Below are 21,174 nucleotides of genomic sequence, written 5' to 3' on the forward strand. Positions count from 1 at the left end.
TCCTGTGGAGAGGAATGCATGGGTGCAGAGACACAGGAATAGGAGAGCTCACAGCAACAGCACAGGCATTCCAGCTGAGACATCACAAGATCAGGGCACAGAACTGCTTCCAAGTGAGGACAAGCCCGAGCTCTCTGTAGAAGACATCCCCTGATTCTGTCATTTTGTGCACAACAGGCTGCAGGCAGGGTCAGAGCCTACATTTCTAAATATCTCTATGTATGCCGTGTTCACAAGCTCTCACCCCACAGAAAAACACATTCACAAGACTTGTGGAACCTCCAGCCTCCCACCAGCCATGCAGGAAGGGCAGCTGCAAGAACACATCCCCTTTGTGGGAGCAGGGCTTCCCCTGGTCCCACACACTTCCTGCTGGAGATGTGGGGTTCCTGAGTATCCACAGCTCTCCCAGCAGCCTGTGAAGCATAGGTGAAAGCACAGGGTCACATTGTCACACTGCAGAACTGTGCATCTGTGCCTGCTGCAGCCCTCAGTGCCATCAGTGAGGTCACCCACAGCACTCAGCTGCCAGGGAGCTTCTTACACACAGAGGTGGCCAAGCTGCAGAGCACCCTGGGCTCCATGGCCACTTCCCTCCCACTTCTCTCTTCTCTCTCTCTTACAGTGTTCTTCCTTCATCTAAACTTTGTTTTCAGACTGTTTCTTCTGTGCCTCAGAAGCCTTTCCCTAATGCCCTGGTTACTGTTTAGCTGCTGGTCATGTTCTCCTTTTACCGCTGTGGTTGGTCAAAAGCCCCCTCACATAGTTGCAGCTATTGAACTCTCACAGCTGTCTGCATTCACACTCCCATTTCTATCACTTGCTGCTGTCCAGGCCATCTGACCAACATGAAGTGGGATGGGTAAGGCTGGACAGGGTTCCAAGTCCAAGGAACAGCAAGAGTGCTCCTGTTCAGAAATGAACTTGGTGGAGGACATTCTCTCTTTCTCAGTGGTTCATGGCAGTTTCTCCATCAACCTGAATCCCCTGAGCACTCCTGCTATCTAGTTTTCTGGAATTCCAAATGATTTGAAGGCAAAGATTGTTGCATCTGCAACAATGACATAAGGGCAAGGAGCCTGGAAGGAAATACTAACAAAAGCACAGGGCAAGTGCTAGCAGCAGGGACAATACAGGAAGAGAGAATTAATCCCAGAGAAAGTTGCTCCCACTGTGCCTGGTTGCTTTGCCCTCTCACAGCCTGAAATCCAGCCCTACAGCCCTGAGCGCCAGCAGTGTGTGAGGGCAGCTCACAGAGGCAGCTGTCAGGCTCTGCAACTTGTGCTGCAGTTTCTGAGCTGTTTTCATCAGGAAAGATAAAATCAATCCAGGAGGACACTGGAGGATCATTACCATGGATCCTTCTGAGACAGGTTATGGAGGACCCAAAGACAAGATGGAATCTGTTGGATCTCACTCTCACCAATGAGGCTGAACTGTTGGGCATGTAGAGGCTGAGGTCCACTTTGTCTGCAGTGATTCTGACATATTGGGATTCAGGATATTGTCAATCCTTGCAGGGAAGGATGAGCTCCAGGACCTGGGGTCTCAGGGCTGAGAGTGACATGGAGACAGACTCTTCCGGATCCTGATTCATCCCAAATTCCCCAGATCAATCACCCTTGTTCTCCTCCTGCCCTGTTCCCATGGGCATCAGTCCATGATGAATGGAATCCTGCCTTCTTCCTACAGCCAAGGGTGTGAGGGGGCCGTGTCCAGACGCAGCAGGGGCTGCTGCTCACCACAGGCTGAGCCCAGGAGTGGACAGGCAGCAGAGGAACCTGCTGGTCAGCTCTGTCCTTCAGGGACTGTGCACCTTCACTGGCTGCACCACAGCAGGCCTAAGCCTCCTGTGCTGGGCTGGCTCTTGTGTGGAGGAGGGAAGACAGGCAATGTGCTCCTTGTCCTGCTTGTGTGCTAAGAGTTATGGCAGAGGGGAGGCCTAAAGGGGATCCTGCACGGCCAAAGACAGAAACGTGTGGGAATGGTGCTCAAGACCCCAGACAAAGCAGCCCTTTCCAGCCAGTGGCAAGCCCAGCAGCCCAGGCTGCTGTTGGGAGAAGCTGTGCCACTGCAGGGTGTGGTTTCCAGGTGTAGAAGGAGAGGCCCTCACCTGCAGGGCCACATTGTACAGCTGTAAACAGACATTTTGTCTGAAGGATTTCATCTTGCTGCTGCCAGGGAGAGGAACAGCAACAGGCAGCTCTTTGAGCTGGGATCAGTGCTTACTGCCTGTGCTGATTTGTGTGGTATTTTGCATGTATATGTCCTCTTTCTTCCATATGTCCCTAGATATGTAGGACCTACTGTCCCTACTCGCAGTGTCTCACTGCTACCTCAAGCTATGCATGTGACCTGCAGCCACCTGCAGCCCCTGCACTGCTGTTCAAACAACTGCTCCCACTGGATTAGGAAGCCAAATCTCCTGGGCACTTTGTCTCCACAACGAATTTCCCTCTCTCTCTGGGACACAGAGGGAGGATTCACTTCCATAGGTAGGACAGAGGCGCACAGACAGGAGCTGAACACCCAATTGCATTCCCTGTGTGGAGCTGGCACTGTTCCCTCAGGTGACTTGGGCACTTGCTGTTTCCTGAGCAAAGAGAAGCGAGGACACAGGAGGCAGGAAGTGGGAAGAGATGGAGCAAAGGAAGATCCATGGTGTCCAGTGGCCTACAGCAGGACATGAAGGCAATGCAATAGGCACTGATGTTCTGGATGGGATGTCATGTACAGCAGGAGCACTGTCCCGTCAGCCTCCTCTGCAGCATGGTCTGGCCTAGGAAGGCATGCCATTCCAGGCACCACTGAGGATTTGGCTTTCCAGGACTGCTGCTGCCTCAGGTGAGCCCGGGATCAGCTCTGAGTCAGGAAGAGGACTTTTTCCCCCAGGTGGATCTGAAGGGCCAGGGTGGATTGTTTCTCCCCTGGCAGCAAGTGCAAAGGGAGGGCCACAAAGATGAAGGCAATGAGGATAGAGACAGAGGTTTGGAGCACAAGCTAAAAGAATTGGGATTGTTCAGCATGGGAAAGGGGAGATTCCAAGTTGGTCTTATAGCAGCTTTCCAGGAGGATTCCAAGAAGGCTGGAGAGGCACTATTTACAAGGGCATATAGTGCATAAGGGCATGTTGTGCATATGGCAAAGGGGTTTAAACTGAAAGAGGGCAGGTATTAGGAAGAAGGTATTAGGAAGAAATTCTTTTCGGTGATGGTTGTGAGGCACTGGCACAGCATGCCCAGAGAAGCTGTGCATAGCCCAGCCCTGGAAGTGTTCAAGGCCAGGCTGCATGGGTGTCATGGTTTGAGAGGAAGTAAGTTTTCTGAGATATGCTGTGGTCACCAAAAGGTGTTGAGATTTGAATCTTGGCACCTGGTGTGGCCACTGGGGCACGGATATGCCTCTGAGAACACAGGGGTTAAAAGCAGAGCATTCCCAGGAAACCCTCTCTTGGATTCCGGTGGGGAAAGAGCTCGGATCTCTCCCCGTCCAGCTGCGGGCTGGGCGGGGGAGGGGAAGCCATGCGGCCGGGTGAGGTAGGCCGGGCCTTGGACAGAGAGGGGAGGTGAAGAGGCCCCGAGGGTGGAAGGGTGGGAGAAGCACCAGGAGGCATCGGGCAGCCACCCCGCGGGAGAGAGAGACAGTACAGCCTGTGCTTGTGACTGTGTTACCTTGAAACTTGCTAACATGTGCCGGCAGTGCAGCCGAGAAGGAGAAGAGGCGGGGGGGAGGTGTGCAGCGAGAAGGTGTCCGGCCGCTGTGGGAGATTCGAGATTCGAGATTCGGGCGGGCAGAGCCCGAGCTTTTAACCCTTTTTGGACAATGAAAACTTTGCAGAACATTAACCTTTCCTAGAAGAGAGATAGAGATGAAATGGAAGAAGGAAATGTGCAAGTGTGAAGCTCTGGGCAAGTGAAAGATGCTGGAAGAGTAGAGAAGAATCTTAGGTGGGAAGAGATGATGGAGTGGCCTTAGCTGGACTTTTCTTGTAATAGCCATGGACAGAGCCATGTTTCCTGTGACACAGAGACTGCATCCAGGGGGAGGCAATGGCTCAGAGCCAAGAGGCTTCAGTGTTGAGACCCCTCAGCCCCAGGGGGTGAAATATGGGGGGGACAGGTGTCCCAAAGGTGAGACTGTGCTCTTTTTGATAAGGGCCAAAGCATCCTTAAAAGGACAACCCTAGAAGCAGCTCTGGTCCATGTGCAGTGGTGCTCTCACCACTGCACATGGACCAGAGCTGCTTCTAGGGCATGTGTTGTATTGCACTAAATAGTTTATTTAGTAGTTGTTTTGCACTGGGTGATGGGAAGTTTGTACTGAGTATGGTATGTCATGTAGATTGTTCCCGCTCTCTTATCACATGGCATCTCCCCCATGCACTTCCATGCTACACACCTGGTGGTCTTTCCCATGGGTACCCCTCCCCTCACCCGTCCCCAGTGGTATCCCATTGGCCGCAGTCTTCCTTCCCCGCCCCCATCCCTCGGGTATAAAACTCCACTGCAGGTGTGGTACAGCCTCTTTTCTAACTGGGTGGTTGCTGGAACCAGAGCATCCCATCCCAAGCCAATAAACAGGACTCATCCCCACATGGAGAAGAGTGCTTCTCATCTCTTACTTTCTGTCCATGCAAGGCTGTGTGGGCTAGGGTTCGAGCTAGCTGGATTGGACCCATAAGAGCCCAGAGAGACACGCGGGGCTATTGCAGACATGGAAGGAAGCGGTCACGATGGCAGATGTTCCCTGGGCAGTGACACGGAAACACACGAGGTTTCAACGGTGTTTCCAGGGGAAGCCTATGGCACAAGAAGGACTCCTCTCCTCTCGATGAACTGAGAATTGATTGTCTGAAGGATGGTGATGGATTGAGAGTTGGTGATTTGGGGGATGGATGTATTGGAAATTTGGTGAGGGGAGGAGGAAATGTTTTGGGAAAGTTCATTTTCCCTGTGTGTTTCTTTTTACTTAGAGCTGTAGTTTAGTTAATAAAGTTTTCTTTTCTTTATTTCGAAGTGGGGGCCTGCTTTGCTTATTCCTGGTCACATCTCACAGCACAAACCAGGGAGAATGTATTTTCATGGGGGCACTGGCATTGTGCCAGCATCAAACCATGACAATGGGGCTTTGAGCAGACTGCTGTAGTGGAAGGGGTCTCTGCTCAAGACGTAGAGGTTGAAAAGTTGATCCTTAAAGTTTCCATACAACTCAAACCATTCCGTGATTCTAGGACTGTACCTCTCCAGCTTAGATATGGAGAAAAAAAAAGAGATACAGAGACAGGGTACAGAGAATTTCTTCATTGGTCTGATACTGTATTTTGTCTGGTCTAGGATTTCAGACTTTGTTCAGCAAAACCAGCTAGAGGACATTTTGTGTGTGACTCAACAAAAAGCAAACAGCTGAGCTCAAGGAGACAGAGGACATTGAATCTGGGGATATCTGCCTTCCATTCCTGTGCCTTCCTCCTGGAGAAGTCCATCTCTTTTCAGCCAGAGGCTGCTGGACCCACTCAGAGACAAGAGGACACAAGAACACAGGAGCTGCTCCAGTGAGCCTGAGCCTCCCTGTGTTCCCTGAGCCACCACATGCACTGGGGATGCTGGACAAAGCTCATTTCACTTCCACACACATGGTCCCACCGCCCCCAGTGAAGATGTGTCAGAGCTCCCCACCCTTCCCAGCACAGCCAGAGCTGTTCCCAGCTCCCTGCTGAGCTCCCAGCTTTACTCAGGTCAGGGGCATTTCCATCACACAATTACTGCTGCAGCTTCACAAATTCGATGATGCTTCGTAGTTGGTTTGACATCATTCCAGTTGTTGAGGGCCTTTTCAAGCACATGGATTACAGTGCAGTTCTCATCATCGCCTGGACTTGGTTCTCCTTTTCGCCAGAACCTGGGTCACAGACAGGCTTGTTACTCCCCAGTGCCCACTGTAAAGCACTGCAGGAAAAGGCCCCAGTGGGATGAAAGACATGAAGGCGAGAGACAGAAATTGCCAATGCTGATTCATGGACTGAAGCAGTGCCCTTCCTCCCACTCCATATCCCACTGGCACCAGTGGCACATGGAAACCTGCCTCCTTCCTACAGCCTTCCAGCACAACAGGGCTCTGCTCCATCCTGCTGAGGGCAACTGATCACCACCACTCACCCCATGCACCTCACTCCCAGCAGAGGCCCGTGCTGGGCTCCAGGGCAAGTTTGCTCTGCAGAAGAAGGCACAGCAAGGACAGTCCTGGTGCTCTCTTCCTGTGCCCCATCTCTTTCCCCGCATTCCAGCACAGACCATTTTGTTCACATAATTGCTGTGTAGGCCAGGCAAGGCCTGTCAACTCTTAAGGGTTCTTGCTGATGTCAAAATGCAACTTTTTCGAGCATGACAGCAATGATTTCCAGATCACAGGGAGTTAATTCATAACCAATACCCAGCACAGATGGGGCCACGTGAACCTGGTGTCCTGCACAGCCCTCTCCTGCTGTATCTTTGATCTCTGACAAGGCAGTGGGGTGACAACTCCCTTTTATGCACCACATGAAGCTCTCACATCTCTCCTACTTTCTTTCCCTACCAGGAGTCACACCAAACACTCTTCCTCCAGAGATACTCACGCTGCTGTCGCATTGTATGGAGTCTTGTCCACCCACTGCCACTGGCCCTCCTGCTCTGCGAACAGTCCGATGTATAAATTGTATGGTTTAGGTTCTTTAGATTGCCTTATCTGCTCAGAGAGGAATTCCTGGCAATCAGAGAGAGAGTGCAATGTCCATGAGAGGGGCGGGACGGAGCACAGAGAGGCATCAGGAATCCCCATGATGTGGGGCTAGTGGCAGAGGGGCTGGTGCTGCAGAGATGCAGACAGGACCTTCCCCCTCCCCTGCAGGACAAGGAGGGGCTCTGAGTCCCCTCCAGGGCCCAGCACTGTGGCTCTGCCTGCTGGGTGCCTCTCTCAGCCCTGTGCACTTACCTGCTCTGCCTTGCTGGTGATCACCACCAGCTGGGAGCCCATCCCAGTGCAGTTCTGTGCACTCTCAGCACATGACATCGTGTCAGGGGACAGGAAATAGCAGCTTCCTTGAAACCTTCTCCAGCCCTTTGGGCAGCACATCCAGCCTCGGTCTGTGCAGGGAGAGGACAGAGAGGTGCAGGCTACTAACAAGAGATGGTGATTGCAGAGATCCAGGTTTTCCAGGGACAGTGCTCATGTCGTGCTCAGTGACTTTTCCTGACAGAAAGTGCTTGAATAACCAGGCATAGTACAGACATTCCTTCCCATTGCTTTGGGGTATGACCAGTGAGCTTTGTGTACCCAAAGCCAGGGTAATCCTTGTAAGGGGATCTCAGGGCTGTCCACAGTTCTGTTGGAGATGTGGCTTGAGCTGCCCTGGCACAGCCCCCTTGAGGCCCTTCGCCCCAAGGAAGAGGGGACATTGGGAGAACTGACCTGTGCCTTGTGGCACCGCTGAGTCGCACTCCCACTCTGAGAACTGCTGCTGCAGGGCTGAGGGCTGGTCACCGCTGTGGCAGAAGGGAACCACTGCAAAGGGACAGCAAAGGCAGCAGGATTAGCCCTTGCTCCCAGCTCCTCACACAGCATCTCTGGCCCCTGGACTCTCCTCCCACCATTTCCCCAGCAAGCATGGTCCCAGCTGTCACCTCTCCTGGCCCACACCAGTGGCACAGCTGCCCTCCCAGCCAGAAAGAGCCCGGTGTCTTCCAAGTCAGACGGCAGAGGGACCCCTGGAGGCTCATCCCGCTGGGCACAGGCCACACACGCGGCAGGAGGGAGCCCTCCCAGCCACAGCCCCTGTGCCATGCACACACCCACAGCCCAGCTGCCAGCCTACAAAGCAGCCTCTCCTTGTCACCCTCGGTCTCTTCCTCAGCTACACAGCAACAGGCACCTGGGGGAGTCACCCTCAGCTGGGCCTGCTCCATCAGCAACACACAGTGCAGGTGAAGGGAATCACAGCTGGAGCTGCTGAAACCAGGGTGCAGCACAAACCCCTAGGACTTACTAGCTCCACTTTGTGGGGAATAATGCACTCTTGGTGACAGGCCACAGCCACAGTTCCAAGGACTTCCTAGGAACTCAGACACTCATCAGGAGTATGGATTAGGAGCTGATCAGGGTGTGCTCAACAATCCAGATGCCTATTTTCATGGATCCTTTAATTTAGAACTATTTTCACTGATGAGCAGAAGAATCCTGGTGGCTCCTGTGGCTGATGAGTGAATTGCTGTAATGGAGGAAGGCTCAGACAGATGGGCAAGGGCAATGCCTGGCTGAGCACCCCCATGGCCAATAAAGGTGACCTTATCCCTACACAAATATAAAGGTTGAGAAGAAATTTGGCTTGTAGTTTAGTTCAGTTGTGGGAATTAGCGGCTGTGGAAGAATTCATTTCCTCAGAGATCAAAAAGAGGGCAGCGGCTTCCTCAGTTAGCCAAACCAGCACAGGACGAGTGGATACCTTAGTCCAAAATGGCATAAGAAACTGAATGACTAACAAAAACACACCTGAAGAAAGCAATGGGCCTGAGCTGGCTTTAACTCCCTTATTTTGATTTGGCATTTGGGGCCATTCAATGTCTTAATGTGGAGCATACTGCAGAACTATGTCCTGTTTGGGCCCCTCATAACAAGAAATATATTCAAGTGTTGGAGCATCTCCAGAGAAGAGCAGTGGAGCTCAGGATGAGTCTGAAGCACAAGTCCTATGAGGAGCAGCTAAAGGAGCTGGCGGTGTTTATCCTGAAGAAAAGGATGTTCACAGGTGACCTTATTGCTCTCAACAACTCCCTGAAAGGAGTTTGTAGCCAGGTGAGGGTCAGCCTCTTCTACCAGGTAACAACCAACAGGACAAGAGGAAATGGTCTGAAGTTGTGCCAGGAAAGATTTAGATAGGATATTAGTAAAAGCTTCTTCACTGAAGGTGGCCAAGCATTGGAACAGGCTGCCCAAAGAAGTGTTGGAGTCACCATTCCCACTAGTGCTCAAAAGACAAGTAGATGTGGCCCTTGGAGACATGGATTAGTGGTGGGCTTGGCAGTGGTTGGTTAGCGGTTGACCTGAGCTGTCTTTTCCAACATTAATGATTCTATGATTCCATGCTTGTATGACCAGCAATTAAAATCATGTTGGTATTGTGATCCACCTGTGCATTGCAGTGGCCACTCTGCTACGTGCAATTTTTTACTGGTTTTCCATTTAAATGCTGTATCACTATGCTAAACCAAAATCCTGTGTAGCATCCATTAACTTGGGTAAATAAAATTTCACTAAAAGATTAAACCTTCCATGTGTATCAGAAGGTATCAGATGCTAACATCCCAGGCTAAAACTCCCCAACCTTTTGGCTGAGTACCCTGAAAGGTTATACATTTGGGAACAAAGCAATACAAACGTCTGGGACTCAGATGCTGAGGGCAGCACAAGGAATCATAATAAGATGCCTCTTCCAGAATCCATCGTGGTTATTAAGAACTTGTGCAAGCATGCCATGAATTATCTTTAATAGAAAGTGAGAATGAAACAGTGATGACGATCTTTACAAACAGCCTGTCCAGGAATAACCTCTAATGAACTATTCTGCAATCGACCCTTAAAAGTTGTGAGAGTTAATTAACTGCACTATGCAGTTAATCCTGGAGATGCCAGGGCTGTGAGAAGCCATTTTTTCCACTAGGACACAAAGCATATCTAAGTACCTTAGAGAACTTAAGTGCAGATTTAGCTGCCTGTATAGACACTTGTGCTTCTGCCTCCACTTTTTCCCATCTGTCAAATGTAACTGAGTTCTTTTTATGGGGAATGAAGGTAGAGAAATTGTTCCACAGTTCCAAAAAGGCCAAGCAAGATTGGAATGTGCAATCTGGGCACACTGATGAGGCCTCGGGGTAAACAGTTGAAGATTTGGAGGATGTTTGCAGACATATACAAAGTCAGGGCAGGAAAACTTGAGACCTTACACAAAGCCCAGACAACCACGAAGCATGGTTTCTCTACTTTTCTCCCAGCACTCCCCCCAGACTTCTCCCTTGTAGTCTCCTTGCACATACTCACCAAGGAGGACAACAACAAGGGCAATGCACACCAAGAGAAGCAGCAGTGAGATCAACCATGGCAGCCAGAGTGGGTACTTCTGGGGATGTTGCTCAGGCTTCTTTGTCTCAGGAGGTCCTAAAAGTGACAGAAACACACCAAACAAAACACTATAGTCAACTATGGGTATGTCAGTCCACAGTCCACATTCCTAGGATGTAGGATGTAGGATAGTAGGATGTACTACTCAAGGGAGAGCTCCTCAAAAGAAAAAAAATAATTTCTGACGTGGAAGTTACAAGGTTTGGGAGAATGACAGACTGGGACAGAGCAGGGAATGTCTGTGGATTCTGGAGAAAAGTCCAATTCAGTGAGTGTGTTCCCAGCCCAGCCAGCGAGCCAACAATGATAATTGTTGGTGTTTGGGGATGAGCCCTTCACAGAGCCTCAAAAACTACAGTGAAACAATGTCTTTCTAGATTGAGTCCAAAGCTGCTAAATGCAACATTGCTCAAACCGTGATACTTAAGACATAAGGGAAGAGTTCATGTTGACTTCTTCCCAGAAAACTTTTTCTGCCTCCTTCAGTTCCATTAGCTTTTTGAACTTCCTGTGCAGAAGATTGGTGTAACCTGAGAGAGGATGGGAGACAAAAAATGTGCAAGGCTATGATGGCATATCATCATGGGAAGATTGAAAGATATATTTTTCCTTCCATCCCTGCTTTCCAAGTCAGGATTCAAAGATTTGCTGTGATAAAACTAGGTTGTGCTAGGCTGGATATTTAGGGAGAACAGAGGGCTGTGCCCAGCAACCTGAGTAAAGTACTCAGATTAAGATTTGCCAGGACCTCACTTTTATCTAGAGGGATATTGCCAGTACTGAGGAGGTTTGGGAGCAGGCAGGAGAGTGGGTCACAGGGAAGGAGAAGCAAACACGCGTTAGGGCATTGTTCTAGCTTGTGGCAGGTACACAAGCCAGGGCAAATAGGAGGGGAAAGAGACAGCAGCACTCACTGCAGGACAGGAGTAAAGAAGCTTTGGGAGAGACCATTGTTAAAGAGAAGATTTAGAGAGCCTTCATTCATCGTTCAGCATGAAGCTCCCAGGTCTGTCAGCAGCCAAGTGTGCCTGCCAGACATGCCTAGTAAGCAAGACTGTAAGAAACCTGCTCTTTGTGGATGCCTTCTGACTACTTCCCAAAGGCTTGGGAGAGACTGCTACAGCAGGGGAAAAGGCATCATTTTTCATTATCTGGAGAGAAAATATGTGGACAGACAAGGTCCAGGTTTCCCTGGTCAAATAATGTTTTTCTAATAACGTTTTTCTTTCTTTTGCCTTAGTGAAAACAAGGAGCTCCCTGAAGATCTGGAGCAAAGCACTTACTTCAGAAATAGTTCTAACCAGTCCAACTGATTTTTTTGATATGCAGCACATCCAGACATTGTTAAACCTGTGCCCAGTCAGACCTGAGCATCCCACACTCACACCCAGGTGGCACAGGGAGCACTGCATGCTGTGCACCTCAGCAACACGAGTGAAGCGCAGTAATATTGTGCACACTCGGGGGGTTGAACTCCCTGCAAAATGCTTTCCACAGCTGGTCTGTGCTCTGTAACATGTCCAGCATGATCACAACACAACAGACTTGATGTCTTCGGAATAATAATTTGGAACACAATGGGGAACTTCCACCACCCCCACCTCACCACAGTGGAAATGCTAACTACATCCAGAACCAACTAATCTTGGTGCACTGAAAACAGTGAGCTTTTAAGACAGACAGGACTATGTACACTATTTATTTCCATGACTCATGCCTCAGAGCAAGCAAGGAATAACCTGGAGCTGATGCCTGCTCTGTTTGGGATTGTAAAACTGAGATAAAGCTGTAAATAGGCAAGCGATTATATATCCTTAGGCAGCAGTAATTATTTATTTAATTTTTTTAAAATATTATTCATTGATTTATGCACACATACATTTCTTGCCCTGGAACCTGGTGGTGTGTAGGGTCCTGCATGTCAGGCAGAAGCAGTAAGCCTTACACAGAGCATCTCTATGGGTTTCTACTTGTGGAATAATGACTACAGAGTACATATTAACCAGAATATGCCTTAAATTTGCATGAAGTCTAGTAAAAGAACCATTTTACCACTGTAATTTTTAATGGGAAACAAATTTGTTTGGTATGTTAAATGTTTTTCAGGAGTGGGAGACATCGATGACAGATTTGGATCTCCCTCCAGATCTTAAAAAATTCTTATTCTGTATATTTCAGAGTGTTTAACTTTTGGGTCTCTCTTCTCCAAGGAGCATTTCTCAATCAGCCATGGACAATGGGGCTCTGTTTCTGCAGCCAGTACCACTTCTCATGACGCTGCAGAGTACAACTGACTGCTCTACTATAAGCAGGCATGTTGATTCTCCTACCCTATCCACAAGCAGCAATGTAGTCTCACTCAGAGGCAAGAGCAGCCAGGACTTGGGCTTATTTGCTGCTTTGGGAGCCCCTCCACCTTTGTGACAGATCAGATTGTTTGTAATAAACCACAGCCTCTACTGTTGGTACTCAGCACAGTCCAAATTTGACTCTTTCAAGACTACATAACATGTAGGGTACTGAGGGAGCACAAACAGGTTCCTTAATGAATGCTCATTTGAAACCTACTGTTTGTGCTCCCGGTAGTCATTTTTGTTCATGTTGCAACTCCCATTTGCCTTTCCTCTTGGAGATGTTCCTCAAGACTCTTATTTCAAAACTCCTCCAGTCTCCTGATCATTTAGCTCTTTTTTCTCACCAATTCATCAAGATCAGGTAGGAACCAAAGTCACAGAAGGAAAAATCTTCATTCCCTCTTCTTCACCCTGCTCCCTCCAGCTCCCTTTCTCCCAAATAATCCATTCATTCCTTACCTTTGACCACTGGAGCTGGCGATTCATTTCTGAACTTCACCTCAGCATAGGTGATTTCTGATGCCATTTAATCACAGTGTGACCCTGTCCTTAGTTTTGCCACATAAAAGGTGGGTCTTTTAGCTCCTTGTTTCCAGAGGGTGACAGGAATAGGTTACTGAGCCTTTCCCATACATTCAATCACCCTCTACCCATCAAAGAAGGCTGTGCTGAACACTAGAAGCACTGGTGATAACCCAAGAATTCCTGGGAGCTCAGAAATGCTCCAAAGAGATCTTCAGGTTCTTAGCCCAGGAAATCACCCCTCGCACCATGGAAGTTTTTGAGACATAAAAGAAAAATGAGAACCTAACAACCAAAAAGGAAGTTGCACTCCTTCCCCATATCAGATTCTCAGCTGATTGGCTTCCTTTTCAAGACATTTATAGGTTTTTTTCCTCTTTTTAACTTTCTTACTTAACTATCTCCCCATATTTTCAAGTGTTTCTTTGTAATTCTAACATTGCTCTCACATTTGCAGCTATCACAGGTCCTAGCCCAGTTTAACCTGCAGTCCAGAACAAAATGCATTCTGCCCTATTTGCCCCTTGTGGTTAAGCTGCATTTGCTACATCAAATGTCACAGCTATGTCTGACTCTTCAAAGTCAGCCCCAGCTGGAAGTTAGCACTAGAACAAATCTCAGACAAGGAAATGATCCTGTAGAAGTGAGACTGGGGAGTTGCAGCCTTAGACAGAGCAATAAAAATAATCAGAATGTTGATATATCCATGAAGAAACAGAAGGATCAGGCTGGAGTCAGAGAGGAGAACAAGCAAAGTGGAATTTTAAAAAACATATGTTGATGGTCTGAGAGATTATTGGGAAGAGTACACACAAAAACATTTCTATTAAAACCTGATTCACAGCCTGTGGAAGTTCAGAGCAGTGCCTGCTTCAGGGTCCGTTTCAGAGGCTGAAAAGGGATGGTTTACATTTTTCTGCCACTTTTCCAACATTGTAATTTATCTCCCTTATCTGCTTTCTGGTAAAAACCTCTGATACTATCTTGAGCAAAATGTCAGTGCTTAATCTGATTTAAAGCTGGAGCAGATCTTGAAAGGAGACAAGGAAAATGGCTGCTGAGATACATTCTAAATCAGAAAGACTTCTGGGAACAGATGCCAATAAGTCAGGCAGGGTGAGGAGGGTTCAGTCAGCAGATAGGACTAAGTTCTGTGTTGTAAGGGACCTTCAAAGACTATCTTCTGCAGCCCACTGCCATGGGCAAGGACATCTTTCACTACATCAGGCTGCTCAAAGCCCCTTCCAACCTGGCCCTAAACATTTTCAATTAAGGGAATCTGCAGCTTCTCTGGGGAATCTGTTTCAGCATCTCAGCACCCTCATTGTAAAGAATTTCTTCCTTATATCTTATCTAGATCTGGCTTTTTCAGTTTAAACCTATGACCCCTTATCCTACCACTACCAGTTCCATTAAAAGGTTTCTCTCCATCTTTCCTATAAGCCCCCTGTAAAAGCCTGAAAAAAGCCACAACAAGGTCTCCAAAACAACCAGAAGGAAGAAGCTGGTTAGTTTGGCTAGCCTTAAGGCAGAGCAGAATGAGATGCTCGCAGGACATCCAGAGAGCACAGAGCATAACCAGAGCAGAGTTGGAGCTGAGATAGGGCAGTAGAAGAAAGAACATGCACCAGACAACAGACAAGAACAATGTGGCAGAAGGTAAAGGGAATCTGAACACAGTTTAGGGAGAACTGCCCCTAAGCAGAGTGAGGCAGTAACTGGATGTCTTTACCAAGGATCCTTTTTGTGTCTTGTGTGTCCTGAGCTAACTTTACTTCTCCTTTAGGTATTGTGTGCAAAGAGGGTGACTTTCACACAAGAATAAGAACAGCTACAGGAGAGAAACCTGGTCCCTCAAGCAAGCATGCTGCCTGCTTCGCTTTCCAACATCCTTCCAGCACTATCCTTTGTCTTCAGTCTTGGCCCTCTCACTGGAATTAAGCCTTCCTAAGTCTCTGCTGAAATCTAATTAAGCCCTCAATATTCTTTTGAGAATTCAGAGCAATCTTCTGCATACTTGCCCCTGTCCCCACCCAACCAAGCCTCAGCAGACTCAGTCTCATGGGAAAAAGGCTTACTTCCTTGCAGGGTTTCAAGATTTCCACTGTGAAGAAACAGGAAACACAACCAGCAGACAGAGAAGGAAGTTACAGAGCAGCTTCATGCACTTCTTCCACTGAAACACATCTCCAAACACAGCCGAAGCATTTCAAATGCAAATTCAGGCTCCAGCTGCTCTTTTTATTAGATTACATTAGAGTGCACTTAAACACCACTAGACAGCTCAATTCTTCTTTGCCAGCCATCAGAGTTGTTGCTTGTTATCAAAATTCAATCCTGAATCATACTTCCACAGGATGCAGTACTGAGCCAAGGTGTAACAACTATCACATGATATTCCTGAAAACTTTGTCCTTGGAATTTCATATACACTGCTGGCATGTAAATGAGTGGGAGATAGAAACAACTGGACCCTGCAGTTAGTTCTGGTGCTGAAAAAATAATTTTTAAAAAATCTTGCTTAAAACCCCCCCAAACTCATGCTTTGCTTCCTTCCATTCTCACTGCTCTTCCTCAGTAATTCCATTCCCCCTCTTCCTGTGCTCTGCTCACTCCCTTGTCCTCCCACAATACCTCTGTTTCCCCACAGATCTTTCAGCTCAGCCCTACCCCACACTGCCAAGTGCCCCCTGTGCTCTCAGCCCCCACATGCCTCACAAGCCCCAGCTCCTTTCTGGGATTCTCACAGTTCTGCTTTCCCTCCTCACTCATGCTCCAGCTCCGGGTTGCTCTGCAAGCTCCATGGCCACCCTTTGTCCCTGACCCAAAGAGAAGGCAGCAGAGGCACTAATGCTCTTTCTCCCCAGCCTGTCAGTGAAGTTTGAATGAGGTGGTACCTGCAAGCCTTTCACCCCACAGGCAGCATCACCCAATTTAGCAACAGGTCCATGTGAGCAGAGGAAACTGCTCACATGTCCCATTGCACATGCCTTACACTTCTTTTGAAAATCCAGCTGAACCTGAGGAGTTAAATTCAAATTTATAGGCAAAGAGTAGGACCGGAATCCTAAAGCTGTGACCCCACACCTTCCAAAAGAAATCCCATTTTTTAATTGGCCACAGCTGTGGTGGAAGCTGCAGGGAAGTGACACACTTCTTAGAAGGCAGTTTGAACACAGAGGGGCAGCTGAGAGAATTGAGCTGAAGGCTGTGAGTCATCACAAGTGACATGGAGGTTTCACAGGGACATCACATTGGCCACCCAAATACCTAGACCCTCTTTAGAAGATTTGACAAAAGGCAAAATGAAGTGACATGACTAAAATGATTTCCCAAAGGGATTATCAATATGCATTTTTCAACAAGCTGACCTTGCAGCTAAATGAGGAAAATTTAAATGAGTGTGACCTCCAGTAAGTACAAAACCATAACAAAGCAAAAGTGTCAGAACTTCCTCAAACCCTTTATATTTGATATACTGCCTTGAGAGCAGGTGAAGAGCAGGGTATAAAATAAGCAGTCAGAGAGAACAAGCACATCAAAACAAAGCTAAAATAATTATTTGTCACAATGGAATAAATTGGTGAAATTCACACACAAGAACCCTGGTTTGTGGAGGACTAAATCAAAGGATCTGTCCAAAATAAAATATTGATTGTACAAAATGCATGCAATTAGCAGGCCTGGGCAAGATGGTCCCAGGGATACTCAGGAAATTCAAAGGTGAAACAGTTGCTAATATCAGGGGTCACCTTTTGCCTTAAACTATCTTTTTATCAGCAAATCTCAGACTGGGAGGGAACATATCAAAGAAGGAGAAGGGGAGAAGTCTCAGGGAGATTTAGGAAGTTAAAGGTTTGACATCTCCAGTGGTCAGGTTAATATAACAAAAGAATTAATGGATAGACATGTGTGTAAGTGTGATGGACTTTGAGGAGAGTCAATATAACTCTTGTAAAGAAATCCTGCCTGTTGTGGGTCTTTGCCTACAGTCTTGGCATCACCTACTCTTATGGCACCTGTAGCTAGCACAGACTTCCAATTCACTTAGATAAAAGCCTAAACCAAATCCATGCTTTATATCCCTGCACCTGGGTGAGAAGAGCACCAGAAGTGAATATATGCCACCTTCTTGGTCCTCCCTCTCCACATCACCTTGCTCCTTTTCAGGGATTAAGGCTATGGAGCAGAGCAGCCAAGGGAAGAGCATAAAAATGCACTGGAACACAGAGAATGAGGACCCAAGGCCTGACACTGAGCAGTAAAATAAGGGATGTCAAATAACAAATCAAAGGAATTCAGGCAGCCAGAGCTCCTTGAGAGCTCCTGAGGGATTTGAGTGGTTAGAGAGAGTCTAGCAATAGGTGATCCCATTGTGTACCCTGCTGCATGGAACTGGTTTGGGAGGGAGGGGAGGGGTAGGATGCTGCAGTTCATACTGCTCCAGAGGACAGTGTGGGAGCAGAGTGGCCTCCTGGGATCTGAGAGAAAGGCACCCTAAGCCCTTCTCAGCCAAGGCTGACACTGGCCAGAGCTGCAGGGAGAAGAGACCTCCAGTCAAACCCTCTAATCATAGAAGGTGAACCAGGGTTCCATACAGGTTGCTAAGAGACCAAGGAAAAAAATGGCTTCTATGGAGCTGTGAAAGCACAGGAAAAAGACATTTGAGCATCCAGGGATGAAGAGGAAAAAGGGAAGTACTGAATGGACAGTGGGAAAGGGGAGTGAGAGCAATAAGTGGGATGGATGAAACAGAAGGTAGCACTGTAAAACCACACAAGTTTCTGGCAGGTGGCAGCACCTCACCACAGGCAGGCCTGAGCCGGCAGAAAGACAATGCTATGGTTACAGTACCATGCACAACACAGGGGAACAAAAGTAGGAGTGATAAAAAGAAATGTTCCTCCCCAAAACAGCTTGAACATTTCTCCCCTGGCCATATCTCTGCCAAATTTTAGTAAGTGCTGAGGAATTCAAGCAGAAGAGATCATGTTCCAAAGTTACCTGAGCTGAGGGAGCTCAAACTCAGTTGAATTATGAAGGGAAAGTCATGTGCCCACCCTAGCGTGATGACAGGTTACCAAAATCCCTCAGGTGTAAGGGAAGGAATAAGAGAAGGAAGAACATGATCCAGAGAATCTTCAAAGAGACAAGAAGCCCCAATCTGCCTCTTTACATGTAGCATTAACAGAGGATTTTCTTCAGAAGAGCAAAAATATGTTTTATTTATTTATTTTCCCCAATTAACGGATTACCAAATCAAAGCCAACAGAGGGCACATTCAGATGAAATTACCTCAGAGCTTTGTTTTATGCCATTACTGGAACATTGCACTTTTGTCTCCTTCCTCTTTTGGATTGGAGTCATAAGTCTCAAGGCTATGTTGGAGATCAGAACCAGATACTGCAATTGCTTGCCACAGCATCATATCTGACTTCAAACCTGGGCCAGATCCAAGTCCTGCTCAGACCCCAGTGGCCTGTTTTCAGAGGTGGGGCTGTGAAGTTTATCTTCTTAGAGTGGACATGCGGAATTCACATGCACAAGTTGTGGCCACATAACACCTCTCCACAGAAGCAATTCTTCATGCTTCATTTCCAGTTCTAAGGATTGCACAGATCTCCACAGCCTTGAATTCTGTTTGGCTACTCTCTGCCCAGCGAGGTGAATGCATGTGATCTCCCTCTCTTGAAGGGGGAATGGGGGGACTGGAAAGAAAAGCAAAAAAATGGAAAACAACCACAGTCACCAAGCAAGTATGGAGCTGTCACATAAGTTCACCCAGACTCATGCTGTGAGTTCCACCTTAGGGTCACTCTTATTGGAACTTAAACTGTTTCCCTCCACATCCTCTGCATGCATGTAAGTGGAAGGCAGTAAAAAACATTCTCAATAGGGAGGTTCTGGGGTGAGCTGTACTGGTTAGGCTGTCCCAGCAGGTGCTACTGGAATAGCAGCACAAACCTCCCTGGCCCTGCAGAACTCCCTCACCCCCTCCTATCCTCAAGGGTGGATTTACCAGGAAGATTGCAAGTGGCCTGTGCTGCCCCTTACCCTGTAGCCAAAGTGGCCCTGCAGGCCATTTGCAGCCTCCCAGCCCAACTTGTGATGGCCAGCAGCGGGGTGATGGGACATCACCTGCCTCCAGATGTCCAGTCAGGATGGGAAAAAGCAAAGGCCATCTGGTAACAGCCATAGAAAACTGAACTAAATCCAGGGAGTACAGTCAGCTCACCCAAACACTCTTTGGCACCTCATCAATTAAACATGATGGGAAAGTTTTAATGCCAGGCAGGAAGGCCCCAAGCTTTAGGGTTCAACCATATGCAGGAACCTCCTCATGACACAGATGCCAACACCGTCAGAGGGGGAAAGACAATTTTTGTTTTTTGAAGAGCACACACTCCAGCTGCCTGTGTCACACACTTAACATGCCAGGACACTGAAGTCAGCACAGGGAAGCAAAGGGCGGCCAAATGGCACTCTAGGGTGCCAGCCTCCAGCACAGAGCTGGCACTGATCCAGAGGCCAAAGGGCCCCTGCTGCTGACTCCCTGCTGGCTGGGACTGACAAAGAGGGCAAAGTGCTCCTCAATGTGTCTTCGACTCTGCCTCCAGATCACAGTTATTTGCCTATTTAGCATTTTAAGACTGGACAGGACAGGCTCAGCACACACCATCCTGGTCTTCAGAGTCTCTGAGGTGAAGGATCACTGTCAGATCTCATGCTCCTCTTCACTGAGCAACCCTCCATGTCAGACATCTCACCAAATTGCTGGCCCAGCATGGGTCCCACTACAGCAAGCTGAGCACAGAAGTTGTGCTAGGAAATACTTCAAACTGGAGGTATCTTGTTCAAACCTTGCTCAAATCAGGACTACTTTTGGAGCTAGACCAGGGTACCCAGGACAGGTTATCTGCCTACAGTAACCCTGTTTCTGTATGGGATGTATCACTTAAGGGCTTTTCCTGCTTTTCTACCAAAAAAAGAATGATTTTCAAGCACACTTTGTACATGTACCCATGGTATTGACTTCAGGTTTAGGTACTGGTGACAGCAGCCCCTAACTCTGGGCCAGACATACAGCTGACCCACTAGCATATATTCTCCAAAGAAAATGCTCTCCTATCACTTCCCTCTCACTTGAATCCAGCTCCTTGTCCCTGACAGCTAATCAAAATGATGATTTGTGTAGCACTACCAGCAGAGCATCTCACACATCTTTGAACGGTTTGCTTAACACCATAAACAGGGGCTCATGAACAAGTGCTTAGCCACCCCTTTAAAGTTAGGCCCAAAGGAATGGAACTTCTCCTAGTTTTTTCAAAGACAACAGACATCCATACCTGTATGCACACTGACCACAAGAGGGGATGTATGCCTGCCCTGGCACAGCTCAGCTCCAAGCCCTACATTACCGTGTTTGTGCAGGAGGGCACTGAAGCACAGAGGGCAGTAGAATAGCAGGACACGGCTACATTTGGAAGCACCAGCCCATCACTGCTAATCCATCAAACTACAAATCACCAGCTGCCATTTCTTTTCAGAGAGCACCCCAGCAGTGCTAGCCAGGTCTCAGGTGATGTCTGCTTGTATCCCACCTGCCATCCTCTCGACGGCTGGGAGCCCAGCCAGCCCCTGGAGATGGAGCCCAGGGATTGTGGGAAAGCCCGCAAGAAAGGGATCCGGCAGCAGATGGCAGCACACGGCCACGGCTGAGACTGAACTCGGCGCCTGCTCGCGGCTGGCACCTGCCCAGCCAGGCTCGGGAGGGCAGGGAGCGCCACACCTCTGTACGTGCCGAACACACAGGGCTCCACACAAAGGCTGCAAGTTACAGGCGGCTCCCTCCTTTAGGGAATGTCTCTCCAAACTGCTTCAGGGCTTGAAAGCTGCCTCTACCTCTACCTCAACATGCAGGAGCTGCCATCCTACAATGCCTGGGAAAGAAAAGGGACAGCAGGCCATTCATTGCAAGTTACCTGCCTGGCCTGCCCCAAACACAAGTGATGCAAGAAGTGCACCCCAGGATCCCAGCAGTGACTGGAAATCATAGCTCTGGTCAGGAGTCACTACACAACCCAGCTGTTGCTGGCTGATCTTCCTCTGCTCAGCTACAAGGAATGTCCATCATAGCCCCAGCTCTGGA

General features: G+C 48.3%; 1 protein-coding gene across 1 annotated transcript; it reads right to left on the reverse strand.

Annotated features, from left to right (window-relative positions):
- Positions 1-5,744: 5,744 nt before the first annotated feature.
- On the reverse strand, positions 5,745-13,257 carry LOC136569646 (C-type lectin domain family 4 member A-like). The gene is made up of 6 exons (XM_066570034.1): positions 12,963-13,257; positions 10,069-10,185; positions 7,447-7,539; positions 6,970-7,121; positions 6,614-6,741; positions 5,745-5,898 (listed from the first exon to the last, which is right to left on the reverse strand). The coding sequence occupies exons 1-6, from the start codon at positions 13,027-13,029 to the stop codon at positions 5,751-5,753; spliced, it is 705 nt and encodes a 234-aa protein (XP_066426131.1). The 5' UTR covers positions 13,030-13,257; the 3' UTR covers positions 5,745-5,750.
- Positions 13,258-21,174: the final 7,917 nt, after the last annotated feature.

This window comes from Molothrus aeneus, chromosome 2 (assembly GCF_037042795.1).
Source record: "Molothrus aeneus isolate 106 chromosome 2, BPBGC_Maene_1.0, whole genome shotgun sequence".
NCBI lineage: Eukaryota > Metazoa > Chordata > Aves > Passeriformes > Icteridae > Molothrus > Molothrus aeneus.

What these genes read in the sequence shown, in the direction of transcription:
- LOC136569646 (XM_066570034.1), bottom strand. Translation starts at nt 13,029, where the DNA reads ATGGCATCAGAAATCACCTATGCTGAGGTGAAGTTCAGAAATGAATCG. An exon ending in CCTTGTTGTTGTCCTCCTTG is followed by an intron (nt 7,540 to 10,068) that starts GTGAGTATGTGC and finishes GTCCCTTTGCAG; the next exon opens with TGGTTCCCTTCTGCCACAGC. An exon ending in AGCGGTGCCACAAGGCACAG is followed by an intron (nt 7,122 to 7,446) that starts GTCAGTTCTCCC and finishes CTCCCTGCACAG; the next exon opens with ACCGAGGCTGGATGTGCTGC.